We start from the raw sequence: 26,597 nt of genomic DNA, 5'->3' as shown, positions 1-26,597 counted from the left end.
TTAAATTATTCAGTAGTAATCTCTCTTCACTATTGATTTACCAATTTTTCCAAAAGATATAAGTTTATCATTATCTACACCTGACTTTTAGGGCTTACCTCCCCATTAATCTGTAGTATTTTTGAAAAGGACTAGACTTTGGTCTTGGCAGTCAGTGACCTCTCCTAAATCAACATGCCGAGCATCAAGGCACTGATCACTCCACTGGGCAGAACATGTTGTTCATGTATACCTGCCATCAGACTCTGAAGCAACAGTTCCACTAAGCACTGGGTCCCAGCAGGAGACTCCCAGGAGGACAGTGAAAATGGTTTATGGATGTCCTTAAATCATCCCTGAAGAGGTCAAATAAACCCACCGGCACATGAGAGACTTCCTGGTTTGAGAGTGACCAACGTGGCGAATGTTCCTTTGGGAAGGCACCAAACACTCTGAGAGACTTTGGGAACATGCAGAAGGAAGTCAGAAGGTCTGAGAGTGTACAAATCTTCATATAATTCATGGGCCCGACATTTTGAGCACTGTCTGCCTCAAGTGGCAGAGTCTACAGATTGCGCACTGGACTGAACAGCATCTCGGAACCAATCGAACCAGCGTGGAAGCATGTTATTGTCAATCCCAAGGGATTACCTAACACGATGCCATCTCGCATCAAATTCAGTTCAAGCAATACTGGACCATTTTCCACGTCACCTGGCATTGTAACTGCACCAAAAGTAAACTCCAGTCAAATATTGAAATAAGACTCCTTGGTGAAACAACCCAAAGTGCAAATTTCTGTTGCAATATTGTGTTCTGTTTCTGGTTCAGATTCGCTCCTAGTCAATAAGATCAACTTCTTTGCTGTGATTTTAGACACATTTCCGAGATACACAGCTATCCATGCACTACCGCAGACCCCCCTGCCCTCTATAACTCTGGAATTTATTTCATTTATTGTTGAGATTCTCTATAAAAACCAGACCGTAAACTTCCTTTAAACTCAAAAGTCAGTAACTGCAGTGATGCTTAAAGGTCACTGTTGGTGGAACAACGACGTGCATGCATCTGTTTTAACCAATGGATTTTCCCAGTAGTTAAACTGGAAGAGCCAGATTCCAAGATTTGGGGAAGCACGGTAGCACAAGTGGATAGCACTGTGGCTATCATACCGCCAGGGTCCCAGGTTCGATTCCCTGCTGGGTTACTGTCTGTGCAGAGTCTGCACATTCTCCCCGTGTCTGCGTGGGTTTCCTCCGGGTGCTCTGGTTTCCTCCCACGTGCAAAGGCGTGCAATTTAGGTGGATTGGCCATCATACGTTGCCCTTAATGACCAAAAGGGGTTAGGGGGGGGTTATGGGGATAGGGTGGAAGTGAGGGCTTAAGTGGGTCGGTGCAGACTTGATGGGCCGAATGGCCTCCTTCTGCACTATGTTCAAAGCTCAGTGTAAGTGGGAGTTTACAAACAGAATATTTGAAACGGAAACAAAAAATGCTATATTGCTCAGCGGATCTGGCAGCATTTGTATAAAGGGAAATAGAATTGAAGATCTATGACCTTTCGTTGGAGCTGAGCGTTTAGGTGTGCTTCCTTCACAACTTGCAGCCTTCCTGGAAATGGCCCAGTGGTATAAATGATCTGAGGTTAGCTTAATGTGATACAGTATCTTCACTCCTCCTTTTCTGCTCTCTATCTCCCCCAACACCAAGAAAAGAATGCAGGATAGCTGGTGTGCAGTGGAGTAGCAACCTGGAATATACTGTGCAGTGTAACAAACAAGCACTCCGGAGCCAACATTCCCTTTAAGCTGCTCATGCATGGCAAGGACTACCCAATGTAACTAACAGATTGGAGGGAGCATTGCTTGTTGCCTTCTGGGAATTCAATTTTAAATATGTTTGTCCCGATAGATGGTCAGAGCAAATCCAAGTTAGGTTTTTTTTTCTTTTCCAGATTTAATAAATGAAGTATGCTAACTGGATTGAATGGAGCAGTCTCTTATAGCATTGTTTAAGGCGATAAATATAACTTTTGTTTATTTTGCAGAGCAAATTAACATTTTGAGTATGTCCTTTTCTATTGGCTTTCTGCAAAACCTGGAACAGTCTGAAGAAAGTCAGTGCCAGATAGAATTTCGATAAGCATGTAAATAGAAAGAAAGATCTGAGGGTGGGGGCAGTGGGGGGCATGGTAGTTTAATCACTGAGCAGTTGAAATACTTGGTATAAAAGCAAATGACTGTGGATGCCAGGATCTGAAACAAAAACAAAATACTGGACAATCTCAGCAATTCTGCCAAAATCTGTGGAGAGAGCACAGAGCTAACGTTTCGAGTCTGGGTGACTATCAAAGCTGAAATACTTGACATATTTGATGAAAAACATCTGAAAACTTTGGGTACCGTTTTACACAGCAAAGAAATGATCCAGTGCACGACCTTGAAGTCATTTTCAATGGAATTAATCATCCAAGTTTATGTTGTGCGTAAGTGGAAGGAAAACTGTTGCATGAATGATTTGTGAAGTTAATGAACGGTCATTCTTTCCAGTTTTTAAAAACTGATCAAAGTATAAACTTCAACCAAATTGTCAACCCTGTGACTTCTTGATGCTGTATTAATCACCTTTCTGTGCAGGAAATTCCATAAAAAACTTGGTCAGCAGGCTTGGTTGGTAGCTGCAATCACAGTGACGGAATTCCTCATTGTACTGAAATATGATCCATATACACTTACGCTACCAATTCCTTTCTACGTCACCCAGTGCTGGATCCTTGGATTTATATTAGTCCTGACTTGGACCATATGGCGTTTCTTTATACGGTATGTTTTATTAATGACTGCATGTTATATTTTCTACGATTTATTCGATCGATGATGTGATAAATAATTCCCTGTCCAATAGAGTTTTAAATAAACAATTCATACACTTAAGGATCCGATTACAATTTTACCAGAGCTTCCTTGTCAACTTGACTGTCTCGCCAGTGGTCTCATATTCCAGGCATGCTTTTCAGTCGTCAATTTTTTTTTTCTGTATTCAATGCTGCTGAGGTTTAAATATGTCAAGTTTATGAAAGCATTATGCAGTATGTAATGCTACTGTCATGTTTTTTAATTTTGTCGTGTTGCAGGACATTCTAGCAAAGCATTTTTTCTCTTTAGAAATTTTAGTTTAAAGGCTTCACAAAGTGCACATATTCATAACTTTGGTCACGGTAGCCAACTTCAGATTTTATTTTCTCTATCTGCATTAGGATCAAAACCTAAAAGGAAATTCATACACCATTAAACCTTATTCTTGTTTACTAAACTTGATTCTTGAATTGTTTTCTCTTTCATCCATTTTCTCCTGTCTGAAAGGTGACGACTCTCAGTTCCACTTATGAACCATGAAGCTTCAAATGTCTCACCCAAGCTACCGTTTATCAGATAGCCTGGACTATGAAAGTTTGAAGGCAGTGTAACATAGCCAAGTTCTCATCTCGCTGAGTACCAATCAGGAGAAAGGATCCAATGTGACTTTTCTCTTTAATTTTACACTGAGGACTTTACTAGGTGCTTTAGTAAGGTCAGAGAAGGGGGCAAAAGAGGGGGAGGTGTGGCGCTGCTAGTCAAGGACAGTATTACGGTGGTAGAAAGGATGCAAGATGGGGACTGTTCTTCCGAGGTAGTATGGGCTGAGGTTAGAAACAGGAAAGGAGAGGTCACCCTGTTGGGAGTTTTCTATAGGCCACCTAATAGTTCTAGAGATGTAGAGGAAAGGATGGCGAAGATGATTCTGGAAAAGAGCGAAAGTAACAGGGTAGTTGTTATGGGAGACTTTAACTTTCCTAATATTGACTGGAAAAGATATAGTTCGAGTACATTGGATGGGTCGTTCTTTGTACAATGTGTGCAGGAGGGTTTTCTGACACAATATGTTGACAGGCCAACAAGAGGTGAGGCCACTTTGGATTTGGTTTTGGGTAATGAACCAGGCCAGGTGTTAGATCTGGAGGTAGGTGAACACTTTGGAGACAGTGACCACAATTCGGTGACCTTTACGTTAGTGATGGAAAGGGATAAGTATACCCCGCAGAGCAAGAGTTATAGCTGGGGGAAGGGCAATTATGATGCCATTAGACATGACTTAGGATGTGTTGGTTGGAGAAGTAGGCTGCAAGGGTTGGGCACACTGGATATGTGGAGCTTGTTCAAGGAACAGCTATTGCATGTTCTTGATAAGTACGTACCAGTCAGGCAGGGAGGAAGGAGTCGAGCGAGGGAACCGTGGTTTACCAAAGAAGTGGAATCTCTTGTTAAGAGGAAGAAGGAGGCCTATGTGAAGATGAGGCATGAAGTTTCAGTTGGGGCGCTTGATAGTTACAAGGAAGCGAGGAAGGATCTAAAGAGAGAGCTGAGACGAGCAAGGAGGGGACATGAGAAGTCTTTGGCAGGTAGGATCAAGGAAAACCCAAAAGCTTTCTATAGGTATGTCAGGAATAAAAGAATGACTAGGGTAAGAGTAGGGCCAGTCAAGGACAGTGGTGGGAAGTTGTGTGTGGAGGCTGAGGAGATAAGCGAGATACTAAATGAATACTTTTCGTCAGTATTCACTCAAGAAAAAGATAATATTGTGGAGGAGAATGCTGAGACCCAGGCTATTAGAATAGATGGCATTGAGGTGCGTAGGGAAGAAGTGTTGGCAATTCTGGACAAGGTGAAAATAGATAAGTCCCCGGGGCCTGATGGGATTTATCCTAGGATTCTCTGGGAAGCCAGGGAAGAGATTGCTGAGCCTTTGGCTTTGATTTTTAGGTCATCATTGGCTACAGGAATAGTGCCAGAGGACTGGAGGATAGCAAATGTGGTCCCTTTGTTCAAGAAGGGGAGTAGAGATAACCCAGGTAACTATAGGCCGGTGAGCCTAACGTCTGTGGTGGGTAAAGTCTTGGAGAGGATTATAAAAGATACGATTTATAATCATCTAGATAGGAATAATATGATTAGGGATAGTCAGCATGGTTTTGTGAAGGGTAGGTCATGCCTCACAAACCTTATCGAGTTCTTTGAGAAGGTGACTGAACAGGTAGACGAGGGTAGAGCAGTTGATGTGGTGTATATGGATTTCAGTAAAGCGTTTGATAAGGTTCCCCACGGTCGGCTATTGCAGAAAATACGGAGGCTGGGGATTGAGGGTGATTTAGAGATGTGGATCAGAAATTGGCTAGTTGAAAGAAGACAGAGAGTGGTAGTTGATGGGAAATGTTCAGAATGGAGTTCAGTTACGAGTGGCGTACCACAAGGATCTGTTCTGGGGCCGTTGCTGTTTGTCATTTTTATAAATGACCTAGAGGAGGGCGCAGAAGGATGGGTGAGTAAATTTGCAGACGACACTAAAGTCGGTGGAGTTGTAGACAGTGCGGAAGGATGTTGCAGGTTACAGAGGGACATAGAAAAGCTGCAGAGCTGGGCTGAGAGGTGGCAAATGGAGTTTAATGTGGAGAAGTGTGAGGTGATTCACTTTGGAAAGAATAACAGGAATGCGGAATATTTGGCTAATGGTAAAATTCTTGGTAGTGTGGATGAGCAGAGGGATCTCGGTGTCCATGTACATAGATCCCTGAAAGTTGCCACCCAGGTTGATAGGGTTGTGAAGAAGGCCTATGGTGTGTTGGCCTTTATTGGTAGAGGGATTGAGTTCCGGAGCCATGAGGTCATGATGCAGCTGTACCAAACTCTGGTACGGCCGCATTTGGAGTATTGCGTACAGTTCTGGTCGCCTCATTATAGGAAGGACGTGGAAGCTTTGGAACGGGTGCAGAGGAGATTTACCAGGATGTTGCCTGGTATGGAGGGAAAATCTTATGAGGAAAGGCTGATGGACTTGAGGTTGTTTTCGTTAGAGAGAAGAAGGTTAAGAGGTGACTTAATAGAGGCATACAAAATGATCAGAGGGTTAGATAGGGTGGACAGCGAGAGCCTTCTCCCGCGGATGGAGGTGGCTAGCACGAGGGGACATAGCCTTAAATTGAGGGGTAATAGATATAGGACAGAGGTCAGAGGTGGGTTTTTTACGCAAAGAGTGGTGAGGCCGTGGAATGCCCTACCTGCAACAGTAGTGAACTCGCCAACATTGAGGGCATTTAAAAATTTATTGGATAAGCATATGGATGATAAGGGCATAATGTAGGTTAGATGGCCTTTAGTTTTTTTTTTCCATGTCGGTGCAACATCGAGGGCCGAAGGGCCTGTACTGCGCTGTATCGTTCTATGTTCTATGTTCTATGACACTTAGACCATAAGACATAGGAGCAGAATTAGGCCACTCGGCCCATCGAGTCTGCTCCACCATTCAATCATGGCTGATATTTTTCTCATCCCCATTCTCCTGCTTTCTCCCCATAACCCTGATCCCCTTATTGATCAAAAACCTATCTATCTCTGTTTTAAAGACACTCAGTGATTTGGCCTCCACAACCTTCTGCGGCAATGAGTTCCACAGATTTACCACCCTCTGGCTGAAGAAAATGCTCCTCATTTCAGTTTTCACGGATCATCCCTTTAGTCTCAGATTGTGTCCTCTGCTTCTAGTTTTTCCTACAAGTGAAAATATCCTCTCCACGTCCACTCTATCTAGGCCACACAGTATCCTGTAAGTTTCGATAAGATTCCCCCTCATCCTATAAACTCCAACGAGTACAGACCCAGAGTCCTCAACCGTTCCTCATACAATAAGCTCTTCATTACAGGGATCATTCTTGTGAACCTCCTCTGGACCCTTTCCATGGACAGCACATCCTTCCTTCGATACGGGGCCCAAAACTGCTCCCAATACTCCACAATACTTTTTAGCATCCCAACTGCTGGCCTGGACTGAGATCAGATCACTTCAGAACAGGTTTTGGAACTATTATGGAACCTCTGGCTCTGTGTGGATTCATTTAAGACTGAGCCATTGGTGGGGTTTTTAGTCCATTTTAATGTATATTATAAGTAAAATGCATTGTGACCTTGCGTGCAAATCCGTTTTTTACATTATAAATCGATGTAGTGCTGGTAGATTTATTTGGCACAAGGTGTTAAATTTGTGCTTCAGATTAATCAGTTTCTCCACCCTAATGCTAAGCGAGAGAATGTTTCTACCACTTGGCTGTATAATATGTGCACTCGGAATCAAATTCATATCAGCATCTCAAAACATCTACACAACCATTTAGAAAGTCCCAAATAGAGTGTACATACCTACAAGATCGTGTCCAGATTGTTTTCTAAAGATCTCTGCAGAGTAATGAGACTTAATAAGGGGCATATTGTAGAAATACTGAAATGTTAGATTTCCTAAAAATGGTGGCCAGTTTTGAAGCATTAGAAATCAAAAATCATTGGGAATTGAATGGGAGACCTTTGGAGACAGACATGCAAATAGAGAGAATTGTGTGAACCAGCATTGAGAAACACATTTGTGAATGCATCAGCTTCCATCTCCGATTGTAACTTGCCTATCACTAGTATTGCCTTAATCTATGGGTCACTGAAATTCTCCTCTATGCCTTTATTGCTTTCAAACTCAAACTTTTGCAATGGTCTTCTGGCCAGCCTACAATTCTTTACTGCCTGTAAACTACAGCCCATCTCCCAATGTGCTTCACAAGGAGAAAAAACAAAGAAAGCTTGGCCCTAAACAACTTGAGATATTAGGATGGGTGACCAAAAGATTAGTCAAAGAGGTAACTTTAGAGGAGCATTTGAAAAGAGGTGGAGAGGCTTAGGAAAGGTATTCCAATGCTTAAGGCCCAGACATCAGTGATGCAGGGCTTAATATTCAAGATGAGCAAGAGGCTAGACTGGAGGGGCACAGAGATCCTGGAGGAGCCCGTGGAGAAATTTGAAAAATGTAGACATTGCTAGACCAGAAATCACTAGATCAGTGAGTGCAGGAATCATGGTGAGCAAGACTTGTCACCAGTTCGGATTTCGACAACAGAGTTTTTGATGAGCTTGAGCTCATGGAAGGTGAAAGATGGGAGAGTAGCCAGGCAAATGTTGCAATAGTTCAGTTTAGAGGTAACAAAGGTATTGAAGGTTTGAGCAACAGATGAGCTGAGGCGGGATGGAAATGGATGATGCAGTTCAGGAAGAGGACCCGAGTGTTGCAGCCATTTATGTGGTCACCGTAAGGCCAGACTGGAAGCCAGTGTTCCAAATGATCTGGCTGGGCTTCCGACAGTGACATGGGATAAAGAATGGAGTGTGGTGGTTGCTGAAGACTATGCTTTTAGTCTTGCCAATATTTAGTTGGAGGACATTGCTGCTCATCCAGTTCTGGGTATTGGGCAAACAGTGTGACAAATCAGAGAGTGGAGGACTTAGTGAGACTGTGATGGGGTATTGTCATTGTATACGTGACCCTATGTTGTGTTTTTGTATGAGGTAGCTGAGGGAAAGCACATAAAATGAGAAAGAGAAGCCCTTGGTCACCCCTTGAGGTAATGCTTTGGGAGCCCATGAGAAGTTCTTTCAATTTTCCCCCTCACAGCACTTTTGCCATTGTTTGGGCCAATATTACAAATGTTTCCTTTTCTAGCTCAGAATCTGTTTCCATAAACTGTCTTGGAATATGTTTTGATATGAAAAGAAAGGATTAAAGTTCTCATTGTTTTTTCAATGGCAAGTAAGTTTAAAGTGGGCCATACCTTTAATTTCTTCTTGTTCGTCTAAGAGAACAAACAGGATTATGCTGTCATGGTTGCTTAGTACTGAGTCTAGCTCTAGCCTTTCCTCTATCAAATGTGTGGAATATCCTTGGAAGCCAAGTTACCATGACTTTCAAAGGATTCAGATGAGGAGCAAGTTTGCAAAATGCTTTTGGTAATAACTGTGACGGGCACGCTATTCATTGTGGAGAAGTAGATTTACAAGATGATTTAGCAGCATTATACCATGGATGAGAGGCTTCAGTTTTGTGGTGGTGCTCAGAATTAAGGGAGTAGATAAAGGAAAACCACACGGTTAGCATGCAGAGGATGCCTATTTAAGATAACCGGGGGGGGGGGGGGGGGGGGGGGAGAGAGGTTTACACAACGATTTGTTATGAATGCACAGTATGAAAAAATGATGGAAACAGTTTCAAGAACAATTCTCAAAAGTGAACAGCATAGATACTTGAAGGAGAAAAAAATGAAAAGCGGGTGAACTTATTGGAGCAATCTTTGAGAGAGAGCCAGTCCAAGCACAATGGGCTCCTGTGCTATGGGTTCTGCTTTCTTGGATTATCATAAGGTTATTGAATAATTGTGCTCTAAAGAATGGGCCTGGCATCAGAAGAATAATTTCCATTCTTGACCCAAGTACATACTATTGTTTTCTTAGTTGTTTGCGGACAAAATTAAATCTGTCACATAAATTGGCTCCGTGTGTGACTTGGGACCTGTGAATGGAGGAACTTGTAATTACCCTTTAATTCTGCTATTAAATTAGATTGTGTAATTGAAACGGCTATGCCATCGGCAGGTCTGTTTTTCTGATTGGACTGTTGCAATTGCTTTTTCCCTTCACCAAAGTGCAAGTCACTGTAAACATTTCAGAGTTCAGCAACTGTTCATTGGAGTCTATCCTTTTTCCCAAACTAGTACATATTTGAACACTTTGAATCAAATATTGTGCGAGTGATCTTGATGTAGGAATAATATAACTCCTTTGGCTACCGGTTTAGCTCACTTGGCTAGACAGCTGGTTCATGATCCAGAGTAAGGCCAGCAGTGCGGGTTTAATTCCCGTTCTGGCTGAGGTTATTCATGAAGCCCCGCCATTTCAACCTTGCCCATCGCCTGAGGTGTGGTGGTCCTCAGGTTAAATCACCACCACTCGGCTCTCCCCTCAAAGGGGGAAGCAGCCTGTGGCCATCTGGGATTATGGCAACTTTGCCTTAACCACGGGGCTGGTTTAGCACAGTGGGCTAAACAGCTGGCTTGTAATGCAGAACAAGGCAGCAGCGCGGGTTCAATTACAAGTTCCTCCATTCACAGGTCCCAAGTCACACACGGAGCCAATTTATGTGACACAGATTTAATTTTGTCCGCATACAACTAAGAAAACAATAGTATGTACTTGGGTCAAGAAAGGAAATTATTCTTCTGATGCCAGACTCATTCTTTAGAGCACAATTATTCAATTGGAATGCCCGAACAGGCGCCGGAGTGTGGCGACTAGGGGCTTTTCACAGTAACTTCATTGAAGCTTACTTGTGACAATAAGCGATTATTATTAATACAGGTAGATATTTTCATGAGAATGTCTGCCATTGGAAGCCAAGTGAAAGGAAGACATAATTGAATTTGGGTTGTTCATTCAGCAATTAGTAGAAGGTTCTAGGGAGGTAGGACCAACTCTATAGGAGAGCTCTATGGCTCTCGTATTGTGTTAACCTTTTAAAAGTGCAACTTCTTCCGATGAGTAGGTGACTTTTTGAATTTTCCTCTGGTTAGGGTGGGAACAGCAAATAAGATGGGACTTTTTGGGATTGCTTAACAGCAGACCAGCCACCTTGGCTGTTCTTGCCTGCCTTGGCTCGTTAGTCAAAATGAGTACATAGCTAATGCCAATTAAACAACCCATTTTTTTCATGCAATTAAATTGTTGCCTTGTAACTGTTGCGTATCACTTTTGCTGTCACTACTGAGTGTTTTGCTACCTGTGATGCAATGCAGCATGACTGGTCATTTGAATCTGAAGTATTACTTCACTCTTCTAAATGTTTCTAATTAAAGGCTAAATACTGGTTTTATCTGAAAATATATATAGAGACTTAAACAGGTTTTTATTGTATCAACTGAATAAATACAATTGCTTACTGCCAACAATCTAATCTTGCATGCTGAGCAGAGTAAACCAAGCCCCACCTTGCGATGCAGCCTCTTCAATGCATGGAAAACTCTTGCAGTTTAAAGCTGACGACCTGCACCATTGTGCTGATTGTTTGCCATCTTGCATGTGACCATGGTGTCATGGCTTGTTTACTGTGCAACCTGAGCATAGCACCATTTGATTGATTCTTTTTCCCTGTTTTTAGTGGGATGTGCACGTTCAGTCAGGTAGGTAGTGTGACCTTTTCTTATTTCAGCTCCTTCTCCCTTCATTTAATCTCTCCAACATCTTCCTGCTCTGCTCTCCACTCATGCACTTCATTTCCCATACTCCTATTGGAGGAAGTTTGCACGGAAATATGTTTATTGAGTTGCGATCTGTGAAGCTGTGAGCTCAGTCTCCCATCAATTCCCATCTGTTGTGTTGTAAATGTAGTAGTGCATGATTTATAGCATAAAGAAGTGGTGTTATTTTTTTTACTTCCATCATAAATTTAGCGACTGGTCTTTTTCAACACTTACTCAGATGCTAATTTTAGAAATTTGGAGTTCAGTCTAAGCTTGAATAGATAACTGGATTTGATTTGCAGAATATTTCTCCCATATATAATCTGGAGACTATGTAGAGGATATGTGGTCAGCCAATGCCCCTCTTCCTGCTGTTCATAATTTCTGACAATCTGCCTCTTCATAGTCATACATGTCAAGTTGTAAGGTAAAAGTTGTACTTGTGAAATATCAAAATTACAAATGTCTGGCATCTTGTCTGTCAAATTGACCAAATATTTTCCAAGTTATAATGACTTCAGGGTGTTCTCACTTTTATAAAAAGATTGACTTCCTGGTAAGAATTGGCAGTTTTTGTTCTTTGGCAATCAGCTGTAAGCATTTTAAAAAATATATATTTTTTATTCTACTGCTTTTTAACATTTTCTCCCAAATTTACACCCGCCAACAACAAACAATAATCAGGAACAAATATGTCAATCCCCATATTAATAACAACGATCCCATCCTCCCACCAAACCCCAAACATTAGCCCGCATGTTCACATAAACAAATGACAAAAAGAAATCAGGAATCACCCATAGTCACCATGAACACACCCTCCCACCCACCCACCCCCAACTAATGTTCGATGTTATCCAGTTCTTGAAAGTGCATGATAAATAATGCCCATGAATTGTAGAACCCCTCCATCCTTCCCCTCAGTTCAAACTTAACCTTCTCAAGAGTCAAGAATTGCAACAAGCCCCCCCCCCCCCCCCCCCCCCCCCGCCACGCCAGGGCACAGGGTAGAGAGGTTGCTCTCCCCCTCCGCAACATTCACACACATCATCTTCTCCTTCAAAGAATCGGCTTGTCCTCGCCCTCGTGAGGTGTGCTCTGTATACCACCTTCAGCTGCATCAGCCCCAACCTCGCGCACAAGGTGGAGGCATTCACTCGTCGGAGCACCTCACACCAGAAACCCTCCTCCATATGCTCTCCCAACTCTTCCTCCCACTTTGCTTTGATCCCTTCCAGTGGTGCCTTCTTCTCTTCCAAAATAGCTCCGTAAACTGCTGACACTACCCCCTTCTCCAGTCCCCCTGTCGTCAGCACCTCCTCCAGCAATGTGGATGCCGGCTCCACCGGGAAGTTCTGTATCTTCTTTCTGGCAAAATCTCGAACCTGCATGTATCTAAACATTTCCCCCTGCTCCAGCCCATACTTCGCTTCCAGCTCCTTCAGCTCTGCAAGCCGATCGCTGAGAAACAAATCTTTTAGTGTCTTAATCTCCTTCTCCTCCCATTTCCAAAATTTCTATCCCACCTCCCTGGCTCAAATCTCTGGTTCCCCCGAATCGGCATTTCCTTTGACCCTGCCCCCAACCCGAAGTTTTGGCGAAACTGCCTCCAAATTCTCAATCAATCTATTATTACCGGACTTCCTGAGTATTTCCCCAGGGCTATCGGGAGCAGCGCTGTTGCTAGTACTTTCAATCCCGACCCCCTGCACAAACGCTCCTCCATTCTGACCCACTGGGAATCAACCCCTCTGACCCAGCTCTGCACCTTCTCCACATTTGCCACCCAGTAGTAATACATCCGGTTCGGAAGACCCAAACCCCCTGCCTGCCTTCCCCTCTGTAGCAGCACCTTTCTAACTCTGGCCACCTTCCCTCCCCATATGAACGAAGTAATGCTTCCCTCAATCTCTCTGAAAAAAGCCTTTGGCAAGAAAATCAGCAGGCATTAAAAAATAAACAGAAATCGCGGCAGCGTGTTCATTTTAGCCACCTGTACCCGACCCGTCAGTGACGGAGGGAGACCATCCCACCTTGCCAGATCAGCTTTAGAGCTGTAAGCATTTTAACAACATTTTCCTCAGTCTACCACCTCCACTTCTGTGAATTTGAAGTTGGTAGTTGCTAATTTGTTTTCTCCAAATGTTTCATTGCTTGAATTTGGGGCAACACGGTGACCCTATCTGAGGAGAGAACACCAGAAATAATTTTCTCCCTGGATGTGGGAAAGGCTTTTGAAACGGTCGAATGGAGGTACCTCATAGAGGAACTAGAACGGTTTGGGTTTTGGGCCAGAGTTCACCACCTGGGTGAAACTACTGTACAGCACTCCCATGACTAGCGTACGGACAAATGCCACCAGCTCTGCTTCCTCCCGGCTGCTCAGAGGCACAAGGCGGGGAGAGTGCAGGCAATCAAAATGAACGTTCTGCCCAGGTTTCTCTTCCTGTTCAGATCCCTCTCGATCTACATCCCCAAGACCTTTTTCAACATATAAGCTGATCACAGTATTTATTTTGGGGAGTTGGCGCCTGAGAATTAGGAGCGGTGCCTACAATGGAGGAGAAATGTGCGAGGCCAGGCCCTCCCAAATCTCCAGTTCTACCGCTGGGCAGCCGCTACAGAAAGATTATGGGATTGGTCAACGAACTGGGAACACACTGGGTGAGGATGGGGGAAGAGTTCCTGGCAGGGGCACCCCTCCAAGTGCTAGCCACAACTGCACTCCCTCCCCCCTAGCTAGATAGTAGAAAAGCCCAGTGTTAGCAGTCATTCTCTGAATGTGGAATCAAATGGGACTAATGGAAATGTCCACCATGGCCCCCATCTGCAATAATCACACTCCCACAACAAAAGGTGGTGACAGGTCAAGGGAACACTGACGACTTCGTTAATCTCCTCTGTAGATGGGAGAATAACAACCCCATGGAGAAGTTCTGTCTCCCGAGAGTGAGTGACCGAAGATACATACAAGTCAAAAACTTCCTCTAAGGAAATGATGATGTACCCCCAGATTCTAGGACATTTTATGCCAGAAAAACTACTGAATACAGACGAGCTAGCAGAGGGGAACTGTGCGGACATGTACGGACAACTATTAGAAGAAACGCACTCTCCTCTGGACGAGACACAGAAAAAGTGGGAAGAAGAGCTAGGCAACGGTCTGGATCGAAGCACAGGACAAACTTCACCTCCCTGTGTGTAGGGTTGAGTCTAGCACAACTAAATGTGGTGCACAGGGCGCACCTAACCAAACTCGAATGAGCAGGTTCTTCCCAGAGGTGGAGGACAAATGCGAATGGTGCTAGGGAGGCCCGGCCAACCACACCCACGAGTTCTGGTCTTGCCCCAGATTTTCCGGTTACCAGATTTGAGGCCATGTCCAGGGTTCTGGGAGTGAGGGTGGAGCCGCGTCCGCTAGTGGCGGGTCTTTGGGGTCTCCAAGCAGATAGAGCTCTACATGGGGAGGGGGGCTGATGCCCTACCCTTTGCCTTCCTGATCGCTCTCCGGCGACCCCTTCTCAGCTTTGCCATGTCCCTCGAATTTCTTTTAAAATTCCATATCTTTATCGACCCATGTAATGACCATTTCTATTCTGATTGTAAAACTCAAATTGGTTTGGACCATGATCATTTTAATAGCTTAATCATAAGAGGAACTGTGTACATGATGGAGAAAGCAAGAGTAGTATATGCTAATGTGGTAAATTATGTAAGATAGAAGAATGCTTGTCCGGAGACTTCACATCTGTGTGGATCTGTTGGCCTGTTTCTATGCTGTATAATTCTATGTAACCTCAATGGTATTGACTCCTGTTAGAAAAGGAGTGGGAAAGCTCCATTCAAGGAATACACTGCTATTAATGCTGATCTGCTGGCACTGCTTTTCCTTTCCATATCCTCAAGAAGTTGTGATTCCTTGCAAAACACCTTACCTTTCTCCTCTTCCAGCTTGGATGTTTAAACAGTTGTGACAAAGAACAAAGAAAAGTACAGCACAAGAACAGGCCCTTCAGCCCTCCAAGCCTGTGCCGACCATGCTGCCTGTCTAAACTAAAATCTTCTGCACTTCCGAGGTCCGTATCTCCCTCTTCCCATCCTATTCATGAAATTGTCAAGATGCCCCTTAAACGTCACTATCGTCCCTGCTTCCACCATCACCTCCGGCAGCGGGTTCCAGGCACCCACTACCCTCTGTGTATAAAACTTGCCTCGTACATCTCCTCTAAACCTTGCCCCTCGCACCTTAAACCTATGCCCCCTAGTAATTGACTCCTCTACCTTGGGGGAAAAGCCTCTGACTATCCACTCGGTCTATGCCCCTCATAATGTTGTAGATCTCTTATCAGGTCTCCCCTCAACCTCCGTCGTTCCAGTGAGAACAAACCGAGTTTATTCAACCTCTCCTCATAGTTAATGCCCTCCATACCAGGCAACAGCCTGGTAAATCTCTTCTGCACCCTCTCTATAGCCTCCACATCCTTCTGGTAGTGTGGTGACCAGAATTGAACACTATACTCCCAAGTGTGGCCTAACTAAGGTTCTATACAACTGCAACATGACTTGCCAATTTTTATACTCAATGCCCCAGCCAATGAAGGCAAGCATGTTGTATGCCTTTTTGACTACCTTCTCCAACTGTGTTGCCCTTTTCAGTGACCTGTGGACCTGTACACCTAGATCTCCCTGACTTTCAATACTCTTGAGGGTTCTACCATTCACTGTATATTCCCTACCTGCATTAGACCTTCCAAAATGCATTACCTCACATTTGTCCGGATTAAACTCCATCTGCTATCTCTCCTCCCAAGTCTCCAAACGATCTAAATCCTGCTGTATCCTCTGATAGTCCTCATCGCTATCCGCAATTCCATCAACCATTGTGTCGTCTGCAAACTTACTAATCAGACCAGTTATATTTTTCTCCAAATCATTTATACATACTACGAACGGCAAAGGTCCCAGCACTGATCCCTGCGGAACACCACTAGTCACAGCTCTCCAATCAGAAAAGCACCCTTCCATTGCTACTCTCTGCCTTTTATGACCTAGCCAGTTCTGTGTCCATCAGTACTGCTCAGAGTCCGCTGACTTCAAGTGGCTAAGAAGGGCAGCTTTACTCTGCGAGAGCACTTACCAGAATGCTGGCTAACAGCCCAAGTGAAATAGTCAAATGTCAATCAGTTGTGTTTAATTCGGAATTCCTCTAATTCCGAACCAAACGTGGAATGCTGCAATATCCAACATACTCTGACATACCTTCTTTCCGTGCTCTGCATTTGCTGCTGACTTTATGCTGTGATTGCTGGTATCAAAATTGTTCTGTAACATTGAAACAATAAGGTTACATTGTCTCCAGTAATTCCTGGTCAAATAGATTGAACAATGGAGTGGGGCAGAGGGGAGGTGATGGGGATTTTGGGGGGGGGGGGAAGTGCATGGTGGGAGGGTGGGTGGCGGAAGGGGGAAGAAGGTTGGAAGGGTGAGGTGGTGGTTTTAAACAAGGGGAAGCAGCCTCAGAATAAGAGGTAGGCTATTTGGGACTCTGACTGATAAAGAGGAATTTCTTTACTCAGACGGTGGCGAATCTTTGGAAATTTCTACCCCAGATGGTCATGGAGGCTCAGTATTGAGTATGTTGAAGACAGAGATCAATAGGTATCAAGGGCTATGGGAATAGTGTGTGGAAATGTCATTGAGGTAGAAGATCAACCATGATCTTGTCGAATGGCAAAGGCTCAGGCTCGACGGGACCAAATGGCCTGCTACTACTCCTGTGTTCTTATATATGAAGGACACTGAAAGATCAGCATGTTAACGCGACCAGCATAACTGTGGCACTTTGCATGCCTTGGTGGCAGTGGAACCATCATAACAGAAAATTTATCATTTTGACTTGTGAAAACTTACGGGATTTCAACTTTCTGCGTTAGTCCGTTATTAAAGCTGAGAGTGTTAATGAGTTGCAGCCTGATCATTTTGGAAATGCTGACCTAGAAAGAGTTAAAACTTGTGTGTGACGTGACATATTTTTGAATATGAATGGTTATACAGTAGTTTTGACACCTGTTTTGTTTCTAACAGGAATATCACACTGCGATGGAAGGAAACAAGACTACAAAAGCAGGAGAATACGAGTGAAAAGAAAAAAGTGGGCAATGGCAGTGCAAGTCTCTCTATAAAGAAACAAGCATAGCAGCAATGATGTCCGACAAAGAAAATGTTCAATGTTATGAAGTGAATAGACTGACTACTATGCACCGATAAACCAGTCAATGATTTGAGTATCAAATGCATTTCAAGAGTCCAGTTTTTCCATTGGGCCTTGTCAGTGCTACTTCAGTTTTTGACTGAAGTATATATTCAAAAGGAATCTTAACTAAATTCACTGGGTGTTTAGTTTATGTATAAACTTTGCTGCACTAACAAAATTATCATAATTTCATGAAACTAAATCATGCCAATGTACAACCCTTTGGAGCAATGTTTCTGACACCACTTGCCAACCTATGGTTGTCCAGATTGGTTCTAAGCACCCTTAGATTCAATTAAACTCTCAAATCACTTTCTAACATTGATTACAAACTAATTACTAACTTGTTCATCTCCTACCAAGGACTTAACTTATTCCTGTAAGGAAATTTTGAAGTGGCCAGCGCGGTTGGATCTCTGAAGCGATTCAGGTTTCCATGCCTAATATTTAGAAATCTAAAAGTGCAGAAAACATTGGTGCATTACCACTCTACACTAGACTGCTTTAGTGTGCTAAGCAACCTACATAACACTGAACGTTGTTGGTTACATCTAGTGGTAGAATTGCACTGAAACACCAATCTTTTATTTTTGTTACAGGCAGCCAGCCTTCGATCCTTAAGTGTCTTGCTATACATTGGATATCTGGCTGCATTAGCACTGCTGGCCAGTGTTTTGTTAGAAAAGTTCTTCTTAATAATGCACAATGCAATGAGAATTTTGGCAGATTTTTTTAAATTTGAAAAAGCTTTTGCTTCATGAAATTACGATATTCAAATCCTTCAGCAATAGTGATCTTGGTTTTGAACTCTTAAAGCCATATATAACATTTTCATCTATGTATAGGAATCACTGTTTTTATACTTGGGATTAATTTTTAAATTGATAGTATTACTTGAATTTTTTTTCTTGTATGCTTCATTATGCCATTTTTTAAGCTGGTAAATTTGTCTCTGAATATTGGGTACAAGAAAGGGTGAGGTTACTTCTTTGAACAAAGCAAAAACAATGTACAGTGCTAAATGTTGAGATTTGAATAACTATATTGTAACTAATTTGGTGTCCTGTGTTCAAAATATAAACATTGTTGTGTTTTGTCGATAGATTATGTAAATTATATTTGGTATAAGCTAAAATGTCTTGTAAGGGTATAATATGACAGAATGAAGCCTGGGACATGTTCACTTTTGAACAGCGCTCTGTGCGCAAGAGATTGCGACCCCTACTGCACCTATGCTACTGGTATTTTATTGCCATGGTGAGTCCAATCAGTTCTGACTTAAAAGACAAGGTAGGTGCCCAGATTTCATAAGGGATATCAAGCTAATCACTCCAGAGCAATCGAAATTTGTATTGTTTTCATAAAACACTGAATCCTGTTTAGATTATAGCACCCTGATCAGTTGCCACATAAACACTGTGTAAAAGTAATATCCGAGTACTGGTTTGCTAAATTTATCAGAAGTTACTTCCCTTTCTTGCCCCATATAAAGCCAATCCTGTTAAGGGGAATAATACTTTCCTGTTGGAAGAACCCTCCCCCTTGAAGCTCTGTTATCTTTTGTTCCCGACTTGTAAAATAAGCCTGTGCCTGAGGTAATGATGGAAACTGCCTTTGTCTGTCCTATGGCTGAAAAGTGATCCTGTACCTGAAGCATCGACCACACCACCATAATGTAAAATAAACCTTCCCTTTAGCTTGTTTCCCCTGCCTTAATGCAAGGTAAACTGCCTGAAGGGTAGGCATAGTGATTCTTCTCCCACACCAGCTGTGCAATAAAGTCTCAATGAAACTGTACTGCACTTCAGATAGAAATACTGCTGTAAAGATAGTTGTTCACCTCAAGTTGTATAGTTAGACTGTTTTGAGGTGTTGTGCATCTCACTACGCTATAAAGTTAGCCAGTCCTTGACATATTGTACACCTCAACGTGCTAGAAAGTTAATCTGTCCCTGAGGTACTGAACACCTCACTATGCTGTAAGCCTGTCCCCGAGGTACTAGAACCTCATTATGCTGTAAAGTTAGCCTGTCCCTGAGGTATTTTACACCTCACTATGCTGTAAACTTAGCCTGTCTCTGAGGTATTGTACACCTCGTCATGCTGTAAGCCTTTCTGAGGTACTGAATGCCTCGCCATGCTGCAAAGTTAGCCTGTCCCTGAGGTATTGTACACCTCACAATGCTGTAAACTTAGCCTGTCCCTGAGGTACTAAACACCTCATCATGCTGTAAAGTTAACCTGTCTTTGGGGTATTGTATACCTCATCCTGCTGTAAAGTTAACCTGTCCTTTAGGCTATTTTGCTCCTCTTGTCATTGGAATGATGTGCTAGTAGAACCTGAATGTAACAAACATCAGTTCCCAACTCTCAGGAAATCCACATTTTTCCTTTTCCCTATGTTTTTGTGACTGTATTTTCAGATCTGCTGAATTCTTAGTGTGCTTGCATTTACTACAGGCAGGAAACTTTTAGATTTTAGTTTGTTAACTTGATTTGTGATTACATTAATTCTGTGCACTGAACATTTCTTAGTGGAAAATCTGTTGAATTGCAATGAATTACTTAGCAAACTAAGTTTGAGAAATTTTCAGCTCCTCCTTCATTGTAATAAGTAAACTATGAATCTGATTTCTAGTATTAATTGTCCTTTGTGGCCCACTTTGAGGACAGGACATCCACAATTTTGATTTTGTCTTTTTTTTAAGTTAAAAATTGATTCCAGAAAAGAAATGTTCAGAATAGTGTTCAAAGTCAGAATACAAAGGATTTCCTGTTCGATTAATCAAAATTAGGAATGCAATTAGAATGCGTTCTTGAGAAATAAGATGCTAGTGTCCTGGAATCACTGATGCCATTAGTTAACAAATACTTGCTCCAGCACAGTTTATTGGCATTATGGGTATTGGGAGGACGAAATACCCTGTGCAGTGCCTGCATGCTCTCTCCATTACAAGCCTCTGGAACACTTCTGTCCCCAGTAATCACCAAACATATGCAATTATATATGTTGATGTAAAAATGCTCTGGTCTTCAAAAGATTAACACCTACTCTGCCAAGACATCCAGTGAGTGAAGCAATACTGAACATACATTATAGGGGATTCAATCATGTCAGGGGCTGGACAAGTGCCTAAATTATAGTCACTATCCCTCTTCTATAGGCCCTTAAGACACAGTTTCAATGCTGTTAACAGCACATGTACACATCACTACATCTTAATAATTTACTAAACTTTACAATATAACAGACTGCTTTGATTTGTGTTGCAACACTAACAATGTTTTAAAGGATTTTATTTGAGGTACAAAAGAAATCTTAGTCCTTGTTTATTCTCATTATTTATACAAAGCTGTCAGATCCTTATTACTAGTATATAGCCTTTTGTAATGTGGATAGTTTTGATTTATTTTTGCATAGTGGTGCTCATCTCTCAACCAGGCATGTTTCTGATGAATTGATTGTGGCAATTAGTTCTCAATAAACTGGAAAGTTTAACATTGATGTTGCTTCCATTCCAGCTAATGAAACTAATAGTTTTGAAAAACCTACTACACTGCTGCTTTTTGTTTTGTTGCACAAACAAATTCTGTTGACCTCTTTGCAGTCAACATATGTGTATATTTTGGTATTGGCTATACTGCACAATCTTAATACCAGCTGGCCTGTACAGTGTATGAATGTTAGACCTGGGATATACTGTATAGCCCTGTGTGTAGGAGTTCATATTGGCATTATTGCAAAACCCCAGCGAACGTTGCTGGTGGTTGTCCTATAGACGCTAATATATGTACATCAACATGTACTGTAGAGCAGTGGTTCCCAACCTTTTATATGCCATGGCACACCTCTCTACCATTTAAAAAAAATTGAGGCGCAGCTATTTTCTCTGTCTACTTCCCTTACTGAGAACTTAATTTTTTTAAATTGTGACTGGTTTAGCACAGGGCTAAATGGCTGGCTTTTAAAGCAGACCAGGGCAGGCCATCAGCACGGTTCAATTCCCGTACCAGCCTCCCCGAACAGGCGCCGGAATGTTGCGACTAGGGGCTTTTCATAGTAATTTCATTTGAAGACAACTTGTGACAGTAAGCAATTTTCATTTCATTTTTTCATTTCAAGTTCTCCCTGTCGTCTCCCCTTTTTTTGTTTACCTCTCCCTGTCTCTCGCTTCTTCCAGGGTTTTTGTCCCACCTTTGAGTTTTTTTTTTGTGCAGGTGCAATAGTCCCTTTGTCTTCAGCTCCAAATCCTCTTGGTCATGGGCCTGACCAACATAAAAAATTGAAACCATGCATGTGCTGCTCTTTCGCAGCCAGCACATGCGCAGGAGGCCCACGATACGTTGAGTCTTGAATATGCCAACCACAGAGCTGAAGACGAAGGTTAGTTTTAGGTTAATTACATGAATCTTGAATCATTTTGATTCATTTTTCATGGTGCACTGAGGGGGGTGTGGGGTGACTTCACGGCACACCAGTGTGCCATGGCATTCTGATTGGGAACCACTGCTGTAGAGTTCCCAGTATATGTATGCATTGCTGTTGGTGGCTATACTGTAAAGTCCCAATGTCTGGCTCAGAAGTAGCACTCTCTCCAGTGAATCATGGTTTGTGGTGTCAAGCACAACTCTAGAAATTTCAATATATAATCAGGCTGTTATTTATGTACAGTAGAAAGAGGATTGCACTGTCAGGGGTGCAGTCGTTCGGATGAGACATTAAACTGATACCCAGCTATCCTCTGAGGTGAGCATAATAGCTCCTATGACGCTATTTGAGGACGAGCTGTATTTCCCAGTATTCTGGTCAACATTTATCCCCTAACCATCATCTAAAATATGATTCGGTCATTTATTTAATTGCTATGTGTGGGAGCTAGCTGTGTGCAAATTGGCTGTAGAGTTTCTGACATTACTTCAGTCACTTATGTTTGAAAAATATTTAATTGACTGTTGAGTGCTTAGGACATCCTGAAGGTGTGAAAGTTTTTTTTTATACACATGCAAGTCTTTTTATATGTTAACAGTAATGTAACATCACAGTTTTTGTGTTGGTTTGTAATGTAAAATCTTTGACAGTAATATAGTGATATGGCTTGTTTTAATCAAGTCATATTGGCTTACTGTTGAAGATTAGAAATGGGCTGCTTCCAAGAATAAGATCACCAAAATCACTGTACCTGTGAGTTACATGCTGACTATTCCATTACTGAATGATGCGGGGGTATAATTTGTCTTGGGTTGGTCAGTTTAAAGCTTTAGGTTGTGACTAGCTTCTGTTGAGACTGGGATCATCCACTTTGAACTCGTATGTAATCAAAAACCTATTTGTGTTGCAATGCCAGAGCAGGAAGATGAATCATATTGTGTCAACTGAAAATATGGTGTGAAATTTTGTGCAGTGAATTATGTGAAAAGATAGCACCTCTTTCTGTTAGTTAGACTTGTCAAACACTCCCAGTCAATTGAACATGCACATTTTCATCAGCAACTTTAAAGATAGATTGAAAATCGTGGAAAAGATCCACCAGAATCTTGATGCTTGCCATGTTGTACAATTCCCGTGGTACTTTCCCATGGCAAGGTCTTTAATTTAACTGAGTCCAATTATGTTTTACATTTTATTTTGTAAATTGTCAAGAGCAGAAATCTATCTTGTTTGATCTATACTGTGCACATTTTGTTCACACTTTGCATTGCTGAAATTCCAAGATTGTGTTGAGGAATAAGTTCTTCATAAAGCTTTGGGTTGACTAAAACTCTCCATCTGTTGCCTTCTCCAATTTATTACTGTTTCTGACTTGTTCTTTGAGGCAGGTAAGTAATGCCTGTTTATCTGTTTCGTGGCAAGTCTCTCGTATGCTACGTGCATTGATGTATGCAAGCTTGAGTTTTGTTTTAATTAAAAAATAATTGAAAGAAAATATTTCTCAAAGTGTAAGATTAATAATAATAATCTTTATTGTCACAAATAGGCTTACATTAACACTGGAATGAGGTTACTGTGAAAATCCCCCAGTCGCCACATTCCAGTGCTTGTTCGGATACACTGAGGGAGAATTCTAAATGCCCAATTGATCTAACAAGCACGTCTTTCGGGACTTGTGGGAGGAAACCAGAGCACCCAGAGGAAACCCATGCAGACACTGAGAAAGTGCAGACTTTGCACACAGTGACCCAAGCTGGGAATTGAACCTGGGACCCTGGCGCTGTGAAGCAATAGTGCTAACCAATATGCTACCGTGCCGCCCACTGTCTTTGTAATCAATTTCTGGAGCGTTCAAGATTATCAAATGCCTTAATTCCCATAGCTTGTCATGGTGCAATCATTGCTTCCTGATTTGTCTTCCCTCTTACACTCTTCAAAGTTGTCATCTACCAGAGGCTGGTTAAACACAGTGGGCCAAACAGCTGGCTTGTAATGCAGAACAATGCCAGTGGCGCGGGTTCAATTCCCGTACCGGCCTCTCCGAACAGGCGCCGCAATGTGGCGACTAAGGGCTTTTCACAGTAACTTCGTTGAAGCCTACTTATGACAATAAGTTATTATTATTATTATTATTATAACTCCGCTGCAAACGCCTTATAGCAGGCATTGTCAAATTTGGGGGCGCGACCCGCGGGTGGGTCGTGGGCGGGTGTCGGGAGGGTCGCTTGTGACAATAAGCTATTATTGTTATTATTACTGTAATCTTGACAATCTTAATTTAAAAGCAGCTCTCAAATGGAACTCTGCCAAGGAAGTTCACAAGGAAATACTAAGGGTTTTGGCAAAGGTTGAAATCATGACTGGTGCTGGCTTGTAGAGCCAAAGGGCCTGTTCCTGTGCTGTATAGTTCTTTGTTCAAGTACAGCAAAGGGCCTTTAAACAGTTTGTCGATACTTGACCATTTTAAATGTACCTTATATGGTTCCTAGAGGTTCTGGGAAACAAGAGTATTGATTGTACTTGAGACTCGGTTCCTAAATGTTGTTGCATTGGCTATTATAATATAGTTTAGAAGAAAAAGCCTATTTTTGTGCAGAGTATGTTTACTAATTGCTGGTGAAGAGCAGAGATTTGGGCATATTACACAAGCCGGTATATGGACAGTATTGGACTCCAAACTATCAGAAGACTATTGCGGTTTCAAAGAGTACATTGCAAGCTCACAAGGATTCTCTCTGGTCTGAAGCAATACATGTACTTCACATAAGGGATTTTTCATTAGAGAAAATCAGATTATTGGACCCCTGCCCTCAAAACCAGGGCATTTGGCTGCAAATGATCAGCCCTTAGCAAATACCTCTGCTTCATCCCTTTAACGTTTTCACCTCAATGAATTCAAGCTTGGCACAATGTAAGTTGCTCTTCTGTTACCTTCACCTTTATGTCTCCTCCTTTGGGCAGGAGTCTTCTCACTGCACAGCAGAGGCTTCCTCCTTTCTGGACCTTTCTCTTTGGCTTCCTTCCCTTTCTGCATCTTTCCATTGAGAATTGATGGTGTGACATCAGCTGCCTCAATTTCTCTGATCTTGTTTTATCTAACCTAGCTACTTCTGAACTTTCACCACATGGTATCGCTGTTTGGCGAACTGACCTCTATCCAATCAGAGGCTGAATGGTTATCCTCACACCTTGTTCTACCACCCCTGAGCAATGATGCCAACATCAAACAATTGTTTTCAAGACTGACCTCATCTGTGGAAATCTTTCCTCTATGGTCTCCAACCTCCTGATCTCCTAACCCCAAACAACCCACTTCCACCTGCATAGGATTTACAAATGGGACTGTCCTGATAGACTTATTGTTTCAGCCTGTTCTTAACCCACTAAACTGATCTCTATGTTCACCCTCTTTCTTCCTTTGTTCAATCTCTTCCCATCTGGATATACCATGGCACTTTAACAGTTTAACATTATTGACAAATGTGAGGTTATCCATTTTGGTAGGAATAACAGCAAAAGGGATTATTATTTAAAATGGCAAAATATTAAAACATGCTGTTGTGCAGCGAGACCTGGGTGTGCTAGTGCATGAGTCGCAAAAAGTTGGTTTACAGGTGCAACAGGTGATTAAGAAGGCAAGTGGAATTTTGTCCTTCATTGCTAGAGGGATGGAGTTTAAGACTAGGGAGGTTATGCTGCAATTGTATAAGATGTTAGTGAGGCCACGCCTGGAGTATTGTGTTCAGTTTTGGTCTCCTTACCTGAGAAAGGACGTACTGGCGCTGGAGGGTGTGCAGAGGAGATTCACTAGGTTAATCCCAGGGTTAAAGGGGTTGGATTACGAGGAGAGGTTGAGTCGACTGGGACTGTACTCGTTGGAATTTAAAAGGATGCGGGGGCATCTTATAGAAGCATATAAAATTATGAAGGGGATAGATGCGGGCAGGTTTCCACTGGTGGGTGAAAGCAGGGCTAGGGGGCATAGCCTCAAAATAAGGGGAAGTAGATTAAACTGGGTTTAGGAGGAACTTCTTCACCCAAAGGGTTGTGAATCTATGAAATTCCTTGCCCAATGAAGCAGTTGAGGCTCCTTCATTAAATGTTTTTAAGATAAAGATAGATAGCTTTTGAAGAATAAAGGGATTAAGGGTTATGGTATTCGGGCTGGAAAGTGGAGCTGAGTCCACAAAAAATCAGCCATGATCTCATTGAATGGCAGAGCAGGCTCGAGGGGCCAGATGGCCTACTCCTGCTCCTAATTCTTATGTTCTTATGTCTCTAGTTTCCTGTCTCTTAGCATTTCCCTTCACACCATGGGCATCCAATCTCTACACTTCCATCCTTCACTAGGATGGTCTGAGAACTCTCCCCTTCTACCTTGAGCAGAGGCTCAACCAGTAGCTGTCCACCACCACTCTCTCAACTTGTTCTAACTTTGAACAACAGCTCCTTCAGTTCCACTTACTTCCTCAAAATGGAAGGTGTTCACAGAATCTCTACAGTGCAGAAGGAGGCCATTCAGCCCATCGGGTCTGCACCAGCCCTCTTAAACAGCACCCTACCTAGGCCCAAACCCCACATTATCCCTGTAACCCCTTGTAGGGTCAATTTAGCATGGCTAATCCACCCAACCTGCACATCTTTGGACTGTAGGAGGAAACCGGCGCACCCGAAGGAAACCCTCACAGACACTGGGAGAAAGTGCAAACTTCGCACAGTCGCCCGAGATCGGAATCGAACTTGGGTTCCTGGTGCTGTGAGGCAGCAGTGCTAACCACTGTGCCGCCCTGTGTTGCTATGGA

General features: G+C 42.6%; 1 protein-coding gene across 3 annotated transcripts in view; it reads left to right on the top strand.

Annotated features, from left to right (window-relative positions):
* Window positions 1–23,130, top strand: part of ptdss2 (phosphatidylserine synthase 2) — a 147,964-nt gene extending 124,834 nt beyond the window's left edge. For 2 of the 3 annotated variants that reach the window (XM_038807463.1, XM_038807464.1), the window contains exons 11-12: window positions 2,616–2,801; window positions 17,198–23,130. In XM_038807463.1, the coding sequence (XP_038663391.1) occupies window positions 2,616–2,801; window positions 17,198–17,309 (298 nt within the window). In that variant the 3' untranslated portion in view covers window positions 17,310–23,130. Of the gene's footprint in view, window positions 1–2,615; window positions 2,802–11,031; window positions 11,054–17,197 lie in introns of all 3 variants that reach the window. The other variant, XM_038807465.1, reaches the window with a different exon arrangement.
* Window positions 23,131–26,597: the final 3,467 nt, after the last annotated feature.

The sequence above is a fragment of the Scyliorhinus canicula genome, chromosome 9 (genome assembly GCF_902713615.1).
Source record: "Scyliorhinus canicula chromosome 9, sScyCan1.1, whole genome shotgun sequence".
NCBI classification, from domain to species: domain Eukaryota; kingdom Metazoa; phylum Chordata; class Chondrichthyes; order Carcharhiniformes; family Scyliorhinidae; genus Scyliorhinus; species Scyliorhinus canicula.
This window is presented reverse-complemented; position numbering and strand designations above follow the sequence as displayed.